The sequence below is a fragment of the Embiotoca jacksoni genome, unplaced genomic scaffold, assembly GCF_022577435.1.
Source record: "Embiotoca jacksoni isolate LCO1_2020_lvr unplaced genomic scaffold, fEmbJac1.0.p SCAF_4, whole genome shotgun sequence".
Classification (NCBI taxonomy): Eukaryota; Metazoa; Chordata; class Actinopteri; family Embiotocidae; genus Embiotoca; species Embiotoca jacksoni.
Window position 1 is genome coordinate 22,090,222 of NW_027185392.1, and position 16,590 is coordinate 22,106,811.

Genomic DNA, 16,590 nt, shown 5'->3' on the forward strand with positions numbered 1-16,590 from the left:
AGTGTTTCAGACTCATCTTTTGGACCGTTTTACGTGCCTCATCCGGGTCTTGTCGCACACTGAATTTCTGTACTTAAAATAGTGAGTGTTAGTACACGAGTACCCCATTTGGAACACAACAAGTGTTTAACAGCAAAAGAAAGATTTCTAAGCAATTGATTGACAAAGACTGATGGGAATAGTGAATATTGGTTACCAGATATTTGTTTTCAGCCTCCAACCATGAGCTTTTTCAGTTTGGGGGGCACAGCCATTTTGAAGGACGGAAGGATCAGCGAGCAGTGTCTGTGGTTAACCGCGTCTGTCCCGCCCCTCCTTCACTGTGATTGGATGGCTGGGGACAGTGATGAGCGCAGTGCTAATATTTTTCCAACTGTCATTGACCAGAAAAAAATCGCCGCACAGTGCAGAATAAACGCTCAGCACCGCGTCAAACTGTTGGTGTTCATTAAAACTATTTCAAAAATATGCTGTGCTCAGGAAAAAACGCTTTGTTAGAAAAGGACCATAGGTAGTTGCAGCGGTGGGTTAAAGTTATAGTTATAATCAGTGCATGCTGATTGGTTAAAATTAACCGGAGGTCTATGGCAAGTAGGATGGAACAACTGCAAACGATTCTTCATGGAAGCTGCCCAGACCTATATATTCACGGAGTTAAATTAGGCTCTGGTTCGCACCAGGCTAGCCTACTTCAGTTTTGACCAAATTATTTTGGCAATCAGCTTGTCTTCATTTGCTCACCAAATAATACATTTGTCAGGTGTCAATTCAACCTTAAACTTTTATAATCTTGTTGCACTCCCTGTCATTTGACTGTCATTTTGCATGACATCCTGCAGCGACATCCTTTGCTGTAGAAATCTGACAGAATACTCATATATTGTAGAAGGCCCCTTTTGGGCGGTATATACATTTGTCCTCAGGACAACAAGCAGAACCTACAGTCAAAATGTTTTGTCACATGTTCAGTCGACACAGACACAGTGCACATGGCAACATAAGTGAAAACAAATCCTTAATAGACATCAAATCAGCCTATATGACAGCTGTCTTGTTCCAGAATTTGTAAACTGTTGTAAGTGCTATAGGCAGAGCTAATTTGTATACAAGGTCCTCACTTTGTGTGGATGCATGTGTCTGTGTGTGATGAAGATGGAGCCTCTGTGAACGGGAGTGATGGCAGCGGTACGTGTTACCCGAACATGCCCATCTGTCTTCCATGCTGGCCGGGCTGTAAGAGCTGTCAGGACGGCGCACCATGCTGGGTGCAGGAGGACTGGCTTCTTAGGGGTGGCGTGTTGGCCGTACAGGGAGTATTCATGCTCCTCATCTTTGTCAGCATGCTGGTGGCCTACCAGCATCGTCGGAACCGGGTAAGTCAGGCCTTTAGGCTCAGCGGGGACATCGTATGGATGGAGTTTAGATGGAAGAACAACTATAAAGCTGTCCTCCGCAGTGAGCCATCATGCAATGTGCATTATGTTAAAAATGATGCCATGTTTATTTTGCAGAAGTGTCCTTTTTATCATAATCATAATCACTGATGTCACACCAAGGGTAAATACATTTTGGTTTGGTGTTTTTTAAGAAAAAAGATTCAGAAATGAAATTAAATCTAGAGAGCTTAAAAAACACCCTTTTGTGAGCTAAACCTATTTTCTTTCATTTCATGGCCAAGGAGGTAAAAAAAAAAAAAAAGGCTGTTTTGAAAAAAGTTGGAAAAAGTTCATCTAAATTGAAGAATATTAGCTCTTTCTTCTTGCATTAACCACCTTATAGCCCATTTTAAATTGATTTTGTGACCCCTGTGGGGGCTAACCTCTCGTGGTTGAGAACTCCTCAATTAAATCAGTCGACTACAGAAGCCGCTAAAACTTAGCCTGGGTGCGCCAACAGTAGCTCACAGCTTCAGTTTTCTTCATTGTGAATACACTCTAGTTGTCTCATATTAGCATTTGCACTGCCACTCTGAGGGGCAGACAAATCAGCATCCAGTGTTGCCTTTGTCCCGCCTCGCCTTCACTGTGATTGGATGGTTGGTGACAGTGACGAGAGCAGCATTGCCATTTTTCAACACCCGCTGACCAAAAAAAAATCCCCAAACGGTCAGCACTGAGTGCAGAATAAACGCACAGCACTTCATAAATTTTGCTGCCGTTTATTAAAACAATTTAAAAAATATGCTGTACTCAGTAAAAAACGCTTTGATGGACAAGGGCTGTTGAAGTTTGTATTTCTGTAGTTTGTTGGTTTGAATTTTAAACTTGTAGGGAGGGTAAGTAATGTTTCAAAATTCATTTTCTCGCATTTTTTTCTCCCATTTTTCCCTTTCCTTTTCCCAATAGTCAGTTTGTGTTAGGCTTGTATGTGCAGAATTCTGCCATTAAAAAGAATAAAATAAAACACATCCAGACAAGGACACATTAAAACACACTTATGTTAATACACAGATAGAGATCTATTGTTTTTTTTACTATGCACTTATTTATTCAATTTATTAAATAAAGCTTTAATAAACAGAAACATAAATAAGCTTGTCAAGCAGTTTGTCTTTGCCCTTCGCTTGAGGATGTCCAATCAACTGACGCAGAGGTGAAAATGGTTGACTCTAAGCGGCACTTGCAATCTTACAATAACTAAAGATTAAAGCAACAAAAAAAGTGTGAGGTAATCATATTTAAACAATGCATCTACACTTTTTCATTTGGAAGTTTAATGTTTGGTTATTAAAGAAAAAAAAGGAACTGTGAAAGGCATGCAAAACCCAGGAAGTCAAGATTCAGGGTGCAGGGTTTCTCATTGTAGGAAAACTTTTGGCTCTGTTGAATCCATCTGAGGTTTTTGTACGAAAAGAGAAAGAGAGAGAGGCAGAAAATGACAAAGAAAGGGTCAGACATACCTATTCAGGCTTGGACAGGAAATGCCTTAGGAAAAGAGTGGTGGTCTTTCATTCCCATGTTAAAGTCTTCAGGCACATTCTGAGGCAGACCAAAAGTGGTAAGTCTTTATCGGTTGTCACTCCTGACATGCAGCATCACTACAACATGCTTATAAAAAGTATATTATACATTTAGAGTGAAACCTAAAGCTGGCTTATTTAAAAGTTAACGTGATCCATTAGCACTCAGTTTTCCTTCATTAGATTTCTAATATACACTAACATAATCTAATGACTGTAGATGTTGTAGAATAATACATTTTTAATTTTATTACTAATAAGTACATAATAATTACTGTGTAATACTTTCAGTATTTAGTATGATTCCCTGTTTAGCCTAAAATATGTTTTTTTTTTTCAAAATTATTGACTAATTACAAACTTGCCTTGTGTTTTTCAGTCTCATGTTGCCCCCTGAGCTTCCCTTTCATTTTTAATCCTAAAACGAGATGATCTGCAGACAAGTAATGGTCAACAGGTTTACAGAGCCTGAAAAAAATTCAACTGAGAAGTTACGTTTTCAAACTGTTTAAAAGTGTCTAAAATGCACTGTAAATCCATATCAATGTGTATCACAAAAATAGCTGTCTTGCTTCTTACTGTTATGTTAATTTTATTGTACTTAGTACCAAGTGATTATCCTCACTTCATCACCTCCACCCTTCACACATCCCAGCTTTATATGAACTAAGAATTTACTCCCCTCACCTCCCCCAAAAAAATCTAGTTTTGGAGTCTTTTTCTTCCACAGTAATCCACAATGTTGGATGAAATGACACAATGACAAACTGACATACAATTGATAGGCTGGTTGTGGTTAACAATATGTATTAATAACTCTATCTAGTAGGTAGCCTAGCATCAATCTGTTATCTGTTAAGTTTTTTAAATATACTAATTTGAAAGGTAATAATCTACAAACATAGGTCTAATGCACATGTTCATTTGATTAAGGTATGCAGATTATATAAAATCTGGTTCTTTAAACATCTTACCTGTTAAAATTGCTTCACAAACAGTCTACTCTGCTTCAAATCTATTGCGCTGCTGGTATCTGATGCTAATTTCCGGGAACTACTGAAAGGCTCCATGATTCGCCATTGCTATAAAAGAAATTGGTCCACTCAAGTGAACAGAGATGACGTGACTCTCTGTCTGTATGGCTCTGGTGGATACTAGAAACTGGACTATTTATGGTGTATAACTGGTCTTTTTGATGTGTTGGAGCTGACTGCATTTTTGCTCAGGTCAGGTTCAAACTATTCTCATGTCTTTATAAAAAACATATTATGTACATTAGGTACAAGTAGGTTTTTGAAAGGTCTGTTTTGAATCTGGTCAAAAGTCTAAAGACCTATTTAAAACCTGATCCTGTATCAGTTTTTCAGAACCAACAAAGAATCTTTATTGTTATTGATCTTTATTTAACCGGTCCTGACACTGGGTTGGACTGTGACCCTTTGCTTGGGATGTAACACATTGATCTAAAAATGTATTCTGGGCTCCAGAAGATAGCCAGCAGGAATGTGAAGAATAACATATTTGTAGTAAATCATACTTGAAAATTGAATGCTTTGGGCTACTGCTTCTAATTAATGTTTTTCTCCACCCCTTCCTCCACCTTCAGAGGATCCGCGCGTCAGGCCTCCTGCTGCTGGAGATCATCTTGTTTGGCTCTCTGCTCCTCTACTTCCCCGTGAGTTTCTGCCCGAGCCGGCTGGCTGAGAGCGTCACAGATTAGAGCTCTTTACAGATCACTGCACAGCATAGCGCCCGGATTATATTATAATGGACGATCTGTGAGAGGGTGAATGGTTTCTGTCTGTGTGTGTGTGTGTGTGTGTGTGTGTGTGTGTGTGTGTGTGTGTGTGTGTGTGTGTGTGTGTGTGTGTGTGTGTGTGCGTGTGTGTGATGGGTCGGGTGGGTACACAATCTGCAGTTTTAATAACTTCCCTGTGCTCTGGTGCTCCGGTCATAGATTATCAATCAATCTTTAGAATCATTTTACCAATTAAAAAGCCTCTAATGCAGGCCGGCTGTGATTTTTGTGTCCACCTATCTGAAAGCGTCATTTGGTGGGAGCTCATTCCTGCGCATTGATTCAGCGCGTGCAGTGCTGGCACTGGACTGCACATTACTAATCACTGATTTAGCTTAACTTCATGTGCGTGTTTGTGTGTAAAAACGTTAATGTGCTGAAATGCTTGCCGGTCACAATGTAATTTAAAAAAAATTAAGTGATCATCATGATAAAGACATTATATATTTATCTTATGATTAGCAATGGAAGGAGTATTCTGATCTTTTACTAAGATTAAAATCCTAAAACCATAATGTAGAAATACTGCATACAATACGCTGAATTCAAATTTCAAACTTTAATCATATTAAGATTGTAGCTGTGAAAATAGTTAATTAAATATACTTAATTTAAACATACGGATGGCTTGCTTGTAAATGTTCTCCTTTGGCTCAATAAAGTCTTATCTTAACCTACAATAACACATTTCTTTTTTTTAGATATAAAGCAATCCAAATCTGCAAATTACCTTGAGAGACCTGCATCAAATTTGTCACAAATGTTCACTTGGAATCATGGATGCAGTGAATATATTTTAAACGGCTAAGGCTGGCATGACTTCACATCAGTCCAATCTGCTCACTCATTTCTCGTGAACTCAATATTTCAGGAACCCCTTAAGAAGTTTCTCCAAATGTGGCACAAACATTAACTTTGACTTCAGGATTAAATGATACGATTTTGTTGGTCAAACGTAAAGGTCATTGTGAGTTCAATCCGTCTCACACTGTGAATGCAATATCTCATTAACAGCCCAAAGGAATCTCTTCAAATGTGGCACAAACATTCACTTGGACTCAAGGATAAACTGATTTAATTTTGATGGTCAAAGGTCAAGTGACCTTGATAAGGTCACCTCATATTGACCTATACTTGTGAGCATAATATCTGGAGAATACCCACAACAAATGTCTTCAAATTTGGCACAAATGTTCATTTGGCTTCATTTAGTTGGTCAAAGCTTGGAGGTTACGGTGACCAGGGATGAGACAAAAACTCGGCTGAAACGAGTATCCGGTATGGATAATGTATTTCTATCGAGTACAAGTATCATCAGAGTAATTGTGTCAATATCCGTGTTGATGAAGGCTTCTAACAGACACAAGTTGTGTGCACACAGCTACTCACCGAACCATCCCGCTTAGACCGCTGCGACAGTCTGCTGCTCTCTCTTTGCTGAGACACAGAGGCACATGTCAGTGTCCAGCGTCTACAGAAATGAACAACAACTTGCAACTCTTCTGGCTAATTTCTGACATCGGCTCATTTCAATTAGGTTTGTATAAAATATCTTCAGCCGAATAACTGAGAGAACTTTGCTCTTACCGCACAAGTGGCAAGTTACAGCTCGTGTCTCTGCTTCTGCCGGTTATGTTTTCCTTTTATTTCCACCGGCTCGCTCCTACCTCGTTAAGATATCTTCACTCAGCTGACCCCTTTCCGTGAGAATGTAATGTAAGGCTGAATGCATATTTCAAAGTGGACTGTCTGCATAAATCACCAAGCTTCCCACCATCAGTTTATTTATTTTGGTTCAGAAAAGAAAATATTTTAGTGCAAAACTAAAATAATCACGTGGCAGTGTCTCTTATCTCCACAGTCTCACTGCTCTGACAACTTGTGGATCTTCTTAACTCAATCCATTCTGTCCCAAACTGCACAAACTGCAACCCTGCAGTTTTGAAATGTTGTGACTATATAAAGAGTCATAGTTTGTTTTGTTGGTACTCTTCATTGAAAAAGAGAAAAAAAAGTAATCGACCTTCATGGTTGTTTATTCCATATTTAATAAAAATCTGACTTTTGATCTTTGATGATATTAGAGAATAATACTAATAACAATATAGTAAAACAAATTAAAATGGCATTGACAAAATTGATAGGACCCATTACCTAATAATTTGTTGCACACCCTTCAGAGGCACTCACTGCAAACACATGACTTCTGTCGCTCTCAGTGAGGCCTCTGCACTTGTCAGCAGGTCCACTCTTCCAGGGTCCACTCTTCCAGGGTAAACTGCTCAGCTGCCTCAGGTCTAAAGAGTGCCATCTTCATTGCATGTTTCAGCTCTATCCACAGATTTTTGATAAGATTTCAGATAAGGACTCATAGAGGGCCAATTCAGAACAGTCAGATGTTTTGGTTCTTAGCCATTTTTGTGTGATATTTCCTGTGTTTTGGTTCATTATCCTGTTGGAGGACCCATAACCTGTGGCTGAGACAGAGCTTTCTAAAACTGGGCAGCACATTTCACACCAGAATGCTTTGATAGTCTTGAGATTTCATTGTGCCCTGCACAGATTCAGGGCATCCAGTGCTAGACGCAGCAAATTAGGCCTGAAGCAGAACTGAACCGCCTCCATTTTGATATGGTTTTCTTTTCTTAGAAAACTTCATCTTTTCATCTGTGAAGACAGAGCTGATTAGACTCACCAAAAAGCTCCAGTTTTGTCTCATTTGTCCAAAGTAAGTTGTCTATTATGGCTTGTAAATAAGCATTTGAGCAAATTCTAATTCGTTTAGTAAACAATTTTTTTTCCCTCCCGGGTCATCATCCATGGAGCTTGCCGTGCTCAAAAAGCTATGCAATCACTACAAACAGTCACTGATGTACCAAGACCTTGGTATTCAGCTTGTCTTGATACACTTGGAAGTTTTCCTAGGTTCTTTGTCTACCATTACCATCTGTCCTTCTGTTTAATCTGGGGTCAATATTCCTCTTGCAGCAGCATCCAAGCAGTTTGACTAAAGTCCATGGAACTTAAACTTGGAAATGATATTTGAAACTGTAGTCACAAAGACATCAACTTGCTTGGAGCTTGTCTTATTCTCTGCTTTGCTTTCTCTGTTCCATGTTCAGTGTGGTGCACACAATAGTACCAAACAGCAGAGTGACCTATTTATGTAAGCTGAATAATTGAAGACATGTGTGATACTTATGAAAGAAAATTGTTTGTTTGATCACAATTATACCATTATTTTGCTTTTTTTCTAGGGGTACCTCTGAGATTGCCATTTTAATATCTTTGTAATATAAGCAATAATTTAAACAATAAGTTTAACATTTTCTTTGCTTTACTCTATGATGTACCAAAGGCATGCAGGTGTACATGAGAAAATTGCTTTAAATTGCATCACTTTTCTGGATGAATGAAGCATTTCTTCAATGAGCTGTTAAGGGAACCAACAAAGTAATCCATGACTGTATGCTTTTACGCTAAGAAGTTGTAGTTAAGGCTTTCCATGTATGAAGAAACTTTCCAACCAACAATAAATGTTTTCAAAGTTTAATTAAAATATAGACTTATCTCTGTTGCCATATAAACAATATTTTAACGAATATTCTAACGAACTTAAAATATATTGAATGTATTTAGGATACAATGGTTTTATTTGTCACGAAGATGTGAGGTTTATGCAGTATAGCACATCCTTTAAGGCTGTGCTTAAAGATGTGAAAGGTGTGAAAAATGAATGTCAAAATTAACATTTTATAAACTTGTTGCCCAACTACACAATATAATTTGTACACACTAAAATACAATAAGGGTGATGCAGAGGATTCAGTGAGGACAATGTGCCAGACGAGGATATACAAAATAGGGTTTCAGGATATATTGCAATAAGGTTAAAGTTCTGATGTGTTTGAAGTCAGGTACGCAAATAAGCAAAAACCTATCATTATTTTGGGACCTTTTGGAAAGAGTTTTGTTTGGTAATATTCAAAGACAAACTGCAGCCCACGTAGCTGACTGTAGTTCTGAAAGCCAGAGTCTCAGATGAAAGGTCAGAGTACACTCTCTCATCTCACTGGGTTGTAACTGATGGTGAGGTTTCCGTTTCATCTCCAAACAGATCACATGCTGGCTTGTTGCTTACCAACCCAACTACATTCCTACGATGCTTCTTATTACAATGGAATACCATTGACTGCACTGAAAAGAATTACAGAGAACAAAGAAGAATTTTTGTATGCAGTCAGACCAATTTCAGAAGAACTTTGCTCAAGCTTTTCTCCCAAATCCACCGTAACCATCAGCAATTTTTCATGTCAGCAGCATGGTAATAGAAAGATGAATTTGATTTGATTTGAATCTTAGAGTATACATGTTCCATCTTTGTCCCCAGTACTTACATTTAGTACATCTCTTTAAACAGTTCTCAAACATTCACATATTTTCTTGGAGTTTCTGGCCACTGGCAAGTGGCAAATCGAACACTCACTCTGAGAGAAACATCTGGCTTTTTTGCTGCTCAATGTCCCACAATGTTCACCAGCTAGGCTATGTGGGATGGGAGTTTAGTATTTTTTTGTTGTTTTTTTTATCTGAAAACACCTCCCTGCTGCAGCCAGAAAATGACACTATTAGAGCGCAAAGAGAGACCAACAACAGCAAAGTTTTACTAACTACAACTAAACAATGAATTTAAAGTCATTATACAGTTAAGCCCTTTAAAAGTGGAGGGGAGCAGCAGATTCCACTAATAATCCTAGATTATAATATTTTCACATTGTCATAGAAGATTTTGGTCATAGCCTTTTTAAAGTTTTAATATGATTGCAGGATGCTTTTGCCATCAAAGCAACTCCAACTCTGGCTAAATACTATAAAAAATAGTCTGCTGTTAGACCCCTCAAAAACTAAGGGGAAAATCAGCAAGCATCATAATGCCACTTGTAAAATAGTTACAGTTTAACTAGGAGAATTAACAGCCATTCAACTGAAAAATCCATTTTAAAAATTGTTGTTTTAGCAGAGAATTTAAACCATTCTGTGGTGTCCATTTTACAACTTGCTGTTTCCCCGTAATGCTAATTAATGTAATTCTTAGAAAAAAATTCTAACCTGTCTAAATAGTCAGGTTCTTTGTGAACAGAGTCATCCCCACCAATCAATGCTGCAGATTTGGTGTGTTACAGCAATAATAAGCCCAATGTTGTGACTTTTGAGTGATGACTGTAAAAGCTTTTTAAACTATTCTTACAGCATGTCCCATGTCTTGTCCTAAATGATGCAAACACTCTTAGTTTTTCCCCAGCACAGCCAAAAAGAGATCTTCTTTGTGGTGCTATAGTTTCCCTCTGCTCTAAAGCTCTGCTGGATATAGTGTATTGAGCAAGTTAATAGTGATGCTCCATTTGCTTGGAATATACCAAACATTCAATTCAGTGGTGGAGATGTTACTGTCAAGCGAACAATAAATTACCGGTGGTATATTCCTTTAAATGTGAAATGTCACTCCCAGTTGCTTGGTTTTGGCATTTTCTTCATTAGAATATTCAAAAGCAGCACACAAGTCTGGCATTTTTTCAATTAAAGCTACAATATAGCAGAGACATAGAAGAGACTTACCTCGCAAGTTGGTGTGCTGCATTTACATTTATAAATCAACCTTGGAAGAAGTGTTCAGATCCTGTACCAAGGTAAAATTACCATTAGTTACAAAAGTATTGTAAAAATAATCCACTGCAAGCAAAAGTTCTGCATGAAAATTCCTACTTAAGTAAAAGCACAGCAGTATTTGCAGCAAAATGTAGTTTAAATTAATTTTGAGGTAAAAGTATTGATTTGGTTATATTATATGACATCCTGAGATTATTAGTGTTAAGTGTTTAAGCAGCCTAAAATTGTTGGAGGTGGAGCTACTTTGAATTACTTTATATACAGTTTTGTAAACAATGTTTATATTTACAAATCTGTTTTCAGTCTTTTGACTCTTTCTCTAATGTTTGATTTTTGGTAAAATATTGGATCATTTCGACATTTATTGAAATAAAACCAACATTATATCACAGGAGAGATTGGCTTCAGAAGTTTGTCATACGAACTCTGAAATGGGGAAGACTGGTTTCTCGCACTGTGCACGTCAACACTGGAATGTGCTGCATTAAACTTTAAGCTAATTAACTGAAGTAACAGACCAAGAAAACTTTGTATGATTAAGCAGCACTGGGCTTTTTAATTTCACTGGCTTACAGATGTTTTTCTGAAAAGCGGTTTACGCTGTTTCCCATTCACACACTAATGGAGCTGCCCTGCAACGTGCTCACCATCAGGAATACAAAACACACCAATGGTGCAGAGCTGCCATGCAAGGTGCTCGCTTGCCATCAGGAGCAATTCAGGGCTCAGTGTCTTGCACAAGGACACCTTGGCATGTGGACAGAAGGAATCAGGGATCAAACCGCCATCCTTTCGATTAGTGGGCATCTCGCTCTACCATCTGAGCCCCAGCCGCCCCACAATGTTGTTTTGTTTCTTTCTACCCTATTGCTACAACCTGTATGACACTAGTAATCACTTAGTAATACACATAATGACACTTGTAATTTCGCAGAACAAGTATGGTATCAGTAATATAGTTATCTGTGTAGATATTGCATTTCATGCGTACAGGAGATTCAGTTGAGATACACACCTATAGGAACTATTGTCCACAGTTTTGCTGTGGTTGTACTTTTAAACAGATTATCTCACTCTGTCCCGGCAGGTTTTCATCCTGTACTTCAAGCCGAGCACTTTCAGATGCATTTTGCTCCGCTGGGTTAGAATGCTCGGGTTTTCCATTGTCTACGGCACAGTCACACTGAAGATGTACAGGTAGGTCAGCATTTATTGCAATTGATAAAAAAAAAAACATCAGTATGCTTTCTGAAGTAGCTGTTTCCACTTGATTTTACAAACCTCTGTTGAATGTTTAATGACATCTCATGTAAATATCACAGAACTATACTATACTAGTTTTTGGAAAAATGAATTAAAAATATTATTTGATCAAATCTTTTATTGGCATATATTGAAGATGAAATGGTGTTTTTTTTTGGTGATGACAGTAAATGATGAGGTCCCAAAAGTTTTCAAATGCTGTAAATGGCCTCAGTTGTAGTAGTATAGAACAGGGGTTTATAAAATACTTGTATTACTTAGCAAAATAAATTAGCTAGTTAGTAAAAAAACAACGTATAAACATCTACTCTCCCATATTTGTTACTTATAACTTGCTAAATTTTGAGAGCTCCATTTGTGTGATGCGAACAATATTTTCAGTAAAGAAGAACCTTGTAGATACCAGTGTCCAAATGCTGCAGAAAGGCATTAATGTCTTTTTTTGGAAAAACTAAAATCAACCCTGTAAGATGATTTCACTATTCCAATTATAATGTTGTCCTAGCCCTGTGCTAAAACTATTATTTTTAAGACTTATAATCTATTTACCCAAAGGCATTTTTACCCGCCTGATTATATATAAAGAAGCAGCCGGAAAAGAAATCTTGCAACACCAACTTGTTTGCTACTTATGAAAAAACAAAACTACGTCATTATCCTGTAATGGCCACGTTATGCCTTAGTGGTTAAATAGTCACATTTTAAGGTCATTAAACTTCCAGGTTGTCACTTACATTCACAGATATGTACACTTTCTACATGTTTACTCAGGGTGCTGAAAGTGTTCCTCTCACGCACGGCCCAGCAAGTGCCCTACATGTCCAGCCTTCACTTGCTGAGGATTCTGGGAGTGATGTTGATGACAGTGAGTTGGTTCCTGTGTGCGTGGACAGTAGGTGTCCTGCAGAACCGCGACAGGAACATTCCTGTATTTGTTACAACAACCACATCAGATGGACAGGGCTTCAACCTGTGTTACCTGGACCGTTGGGACTATATGATGGCTGTGGGTGAGTGGCAGCAGACAACTCACTTCTTTCTTTGTTTTTAATGTCTATTTTTTCAGAGACAGCGCACAATTAAAAGTAATTGCACCTGAGTTAGCTACTTAGCCAATCGGCATGTGTTGTTCCTTGCTAAAAAAAAAAAAAAAAAAAAAAAAAGCAAATAAAGCACACAAAATAGCATAATTTATAAATGCACATTTTTGGCATGATTAAAAGTTAAGCAGGGTAAAACATTCCGTAAAAACTCACAATGCGCAGTGACTGTACATACCTTAATGCCTCTGACCTCCTTAACGCAATACAATCAACACAATTTGCTCATATTTTGGCTTCAGTGCTCATAAGCTTTATGAAACAGTATTGTCAACATGGAACTATTGTATTTTAGTACAATTGCAAGTTAAATTTTTGTATTTTGGGGTATCATTTTCCTCAGTATTGTCAAATTTGTACTCACCAAAGTAATGCTTAAATCAGGGTAAGGCAACATCTTTACAACAAATTCTGATAGGGCAAGAAACGCAAGGAATCCAGTTGTAAACAATGCAGTTGGATTATCTAGACAGCTTCCTTTGGAGGTGAAAAGCCAATAGTGAGCGCACACAAAATGAAAACAATTAGGTACATGAGGTCAAAGTTGAACCATGAAACTAAGGCCATAGTTGTACTGTAGGAAACAAGAGTTTACCTCAAAAAGTAAATTTCTTTCTGGGATCTTGGATTGCAATTTACACATTATTTTGACTTTCATCAGTATTTAATTGATGCAAATATACTGAACTGAAACCAATTGAATACATGTACACTATTTATCCAGGAACATGAAAGTGATCACCGTTTACTATATCCTTATTTTTCTTCTGCCAAAGCTGAACTTCTGTTCCTTTGCTGGGGAAGCTCCCTGTGGAACGCCGTCAGACCAGTACCCTCCGCTTTCCACGAACCTCGATTCATGGGTATCGCCATTCACAACGAGCTGCTTCTCTCCTCCATGTTCCACCTATTCCGGTAAACAACAAGCAAGACCAATGTGTTTGAACATCTAAAATGCATGATATAATATGCATGAATCACATTTTCCTGAGCAACCCCTCAGCAGTCATTCGTTGTATACGAAGTTCAGCAGTGCAGTCACATGTTGATAAGGTATGATTTTGTGTTTTTTGCCTCTCTCAGGTTCACCTTTCCATCTTTCCATCCTGATTGGATGCTGTTGCTCTCCTTTACACACACACATGTCACCATCACCGTGACACTTGCTCTGCTCTTCATTCCCAAGGTATTCAGCATTTGTATGTCATAGTGCCAAATTAAACCAATTTTACTGTATAATAATCAGTAACAAAAGGTAATTGTGTAATTGATATAGTAGTGATGTTTTAATGGAACATCCTTATTCTTGATTTGTTTCATGCTTTTTTTAAATTATATGTATATGTAAATAAACTCACCAGTATTGATGGGTGGAACTTCTTTTCTCTGTTAGCAAAGTGCAAAGGAAATGAATGGGAGTGAAAACTAATCCATTGTGATTATTGCAGCTTGCCTGTCAAAACAATGCTTTTTAATGCTGTGGATAAAAGTGTCATTATCGGTTCTCGTTCACCCAGGATTATGGTCAAAGGCACTTGTGTTTGCTTGAGTATCTATAATGTTCTTTTCCATCACAAAATTGTTCAGTTCAGGGGTGTCAAACTCATTTTAGTTAAGGGGCCACATACTGCCCACTTTGATCTCAAGTGGGCCAGACCAGTAAAATCATAGCATACATAACGACAATATTTCTCTATGTTTAAATCATTGGTGAAGGTTTTTGGTTGATAAACCCTATTTTAAGGTCTTTCTACTATAAACTAGAAACATAAAGACCAAAAACTCAGACATCAGCCCACTGTTTATCTGCCTGGGCTCTCCTCTGCAGATTCCCTCGCTTTGTAACGCGTTTGACGTCAAACGCGTCACAAAGTGAGCAGCGAGCACTGCTGCCTGTGGCAACGAGCGCTTCTGCCTCTGGAGCAGACATCGCATTTATGCTGTTTTTGAAGCAATTACTGGATCGATTAAAAAAATTACAAAACGTTTGTACTCATAAACCTCCATATTCTCATAGAAATGCAATTTATGTCTTTCTGTAATTTTCACACTTAGCAAAGTCATCCGGCAGGCCAATCTGGACCCACTGGCGGGCCGGATCCGGCCCGCGGGCCGTATGTTTGACACCCCTGGTTCAGTTGATGAAAAATTTAGAATTTAATTTGATATCTTGAATATTCAAAATGTACCCCCCTGATGGCATCAGAGGAAAAATACGTGTTTGGTGAATTGTGTAAACCAGAGGTCTTCAACAGGGGGTCCGTGAAATTTTTGGTTGATTAGACTTTTTTTTGTTTTTGTTTTTTTCAAAAGAAAAATGTCCAAAAATTTAAATGTCTTTAAATACACATTAACATGAATCTGACATATTGTAGCGAATGGATAAATGGAGGCAGAAGATGTTATCTTTCAGTCAGAAATGGACACATTCAGCGACACACAGGAGCTCTCTCAAGCTGGACACCGGTTCACTCACAGCGCGAGACTAGTCTGGACCTGTCCCTCCAAGCCGACTGCACTCCTCCAGTTTAATATAAAACACAATTTTATACAATATATATAGTGGGGGGTCCCTGCTCCATCTGTCTATCAGTTTGGGGGTCCATGGCCTGAAATATTTTGAAGACCCCTGGTGTAAACCCATTGATAAACTTTTTAACTAAATCTTTTCCACAATTCTGCAACGCTATCTAGCTAAATGCTCCATAATTAACCCAATGTCAGCATACACTACTGTTAGCATGTAACTCAACATGTAATGCTACTCCTACCAACGCCTGTTAACATGGGAGGCACGGTGGTGCAGTGGTTAGCATTGTCGCCTCACAGCAAAAAGGTTCCGGGTTCGAATCCGGTCCTGGGCCTTTCTGTGTGGAGTTTGTATGTTCTCCCTGTGCTTGCGTGGGTTCTCTCCGGGTTCTCCGCCTTCCTCCCATTATCCAAAAACATGCACCTCAGGTCAGGTTACCTGGCGCCGCGCTAGTGGCAGCCTGTTGCAGCAGCTCCCCCCTGAGAGCCCCCCTGCTGTAGCGAAGAAATTTCCCCTCGGGGATTAATAGAGTGAAATTAATAAAAAAAAATTTTAAAAAAAATGCATACTGTTAGCTTGAAACATAAAATGTATCATTTTAGCATGTTCTGCATACATGCATATACAAAATGCTCCAGGCATAAAACAAACTGTACACAGCAAGTTCCCTTTAACAATTCAACTAATGAGAAAAAAAAAAAGAACACACCTGGAAACCAAATATGAAAAATGCAACTATATACAGAAATAGGCAGCCAAGCGGCAAACAGCGATGCAACAGGCTGAGTGTTCCCGGCGAGCTGATCCGGCATAAAAGTTGGCGGGACATGGAAGTCCTCATAAATTATTTTTGGACAATAAATCAAACAAACAAATATGGGAGAGGGAAAAGTGTTAGTCCAATAGCCCAACAGACCATGCAGGCAAAATGCATAAATTGCTTTGGTATGTTAAATGCTTTCAAATAAATTTTACTTACTCATAAATATACACATTTCTGTTACACAAATGTTTGTCATCCACAGTTCCTCTATGTGTCTAAGCCTGGAAGAGAGGAGATAGCAGCAGAAGTATATGAAGAGGAAGTGGACCTGCGCCGCTCTGGCTCATACCTCAACAGCAGTTTTCGCTCTGCTTGGAGTGAGCCCAGTGTGGACCCAGATGACTTTCGGGTAAACTCTCTTGTCCCCTCAGAACGATGTTATCACTTTGCACTGGGACATAATTTACAAAATGTGGAAGAAATTCCAAAAGTCACATTTAAACAAGGAAA

The 16,590-nt window shown here is 38.4% G+C and overlaps 1 protein-coding gene across 1 annotated transcript in view; it reads left to right on the top strand.

Annotated features, from left to right (window-relative positions):
- gpr179 (G protein-coupled receptor 179) overlaps nucleotides 1-16,590 on the top strand; it is a 34,428-nt gene that overhangs the window by 11,393 nt on the left and 6,445 nt on the right. Inside the window, exons 4-10 of the mRNA XM_069167679.1 lie at nucleotides 1,153-1,373; nucleotides 4,566-4,634; nucleotides 11,512-11,621; nucleotides 12,459-12,697; nucleotides 13,564-13,702; nucleotides 13,871-13,973; nucleotides 16,343-16,489. Of these exons, the coding sequence (XP_069023780.1) occupies nucleotides 1,153-1,373; nucleotides 4,566-4,634; nucleotides 11,512-11,621; nucleotides 12,459-12,697; nucleotides 13,564-13,702; nucleotides 13,871-13,973; nucleotides 16,343-16,489 (1,028 nt within the window). The remainder of the gene's footprint in view (nucleotides 1-1,152; nucleotides 1,374-4,565; nucleotides 4,635-11,511; nucleotides 11,622-12,458; nucleotides 12,698-13,563; nucleotides 13,703-13,870; nucleotides 13,974-16,342; nucleotides 16,490-16,590) is intronic.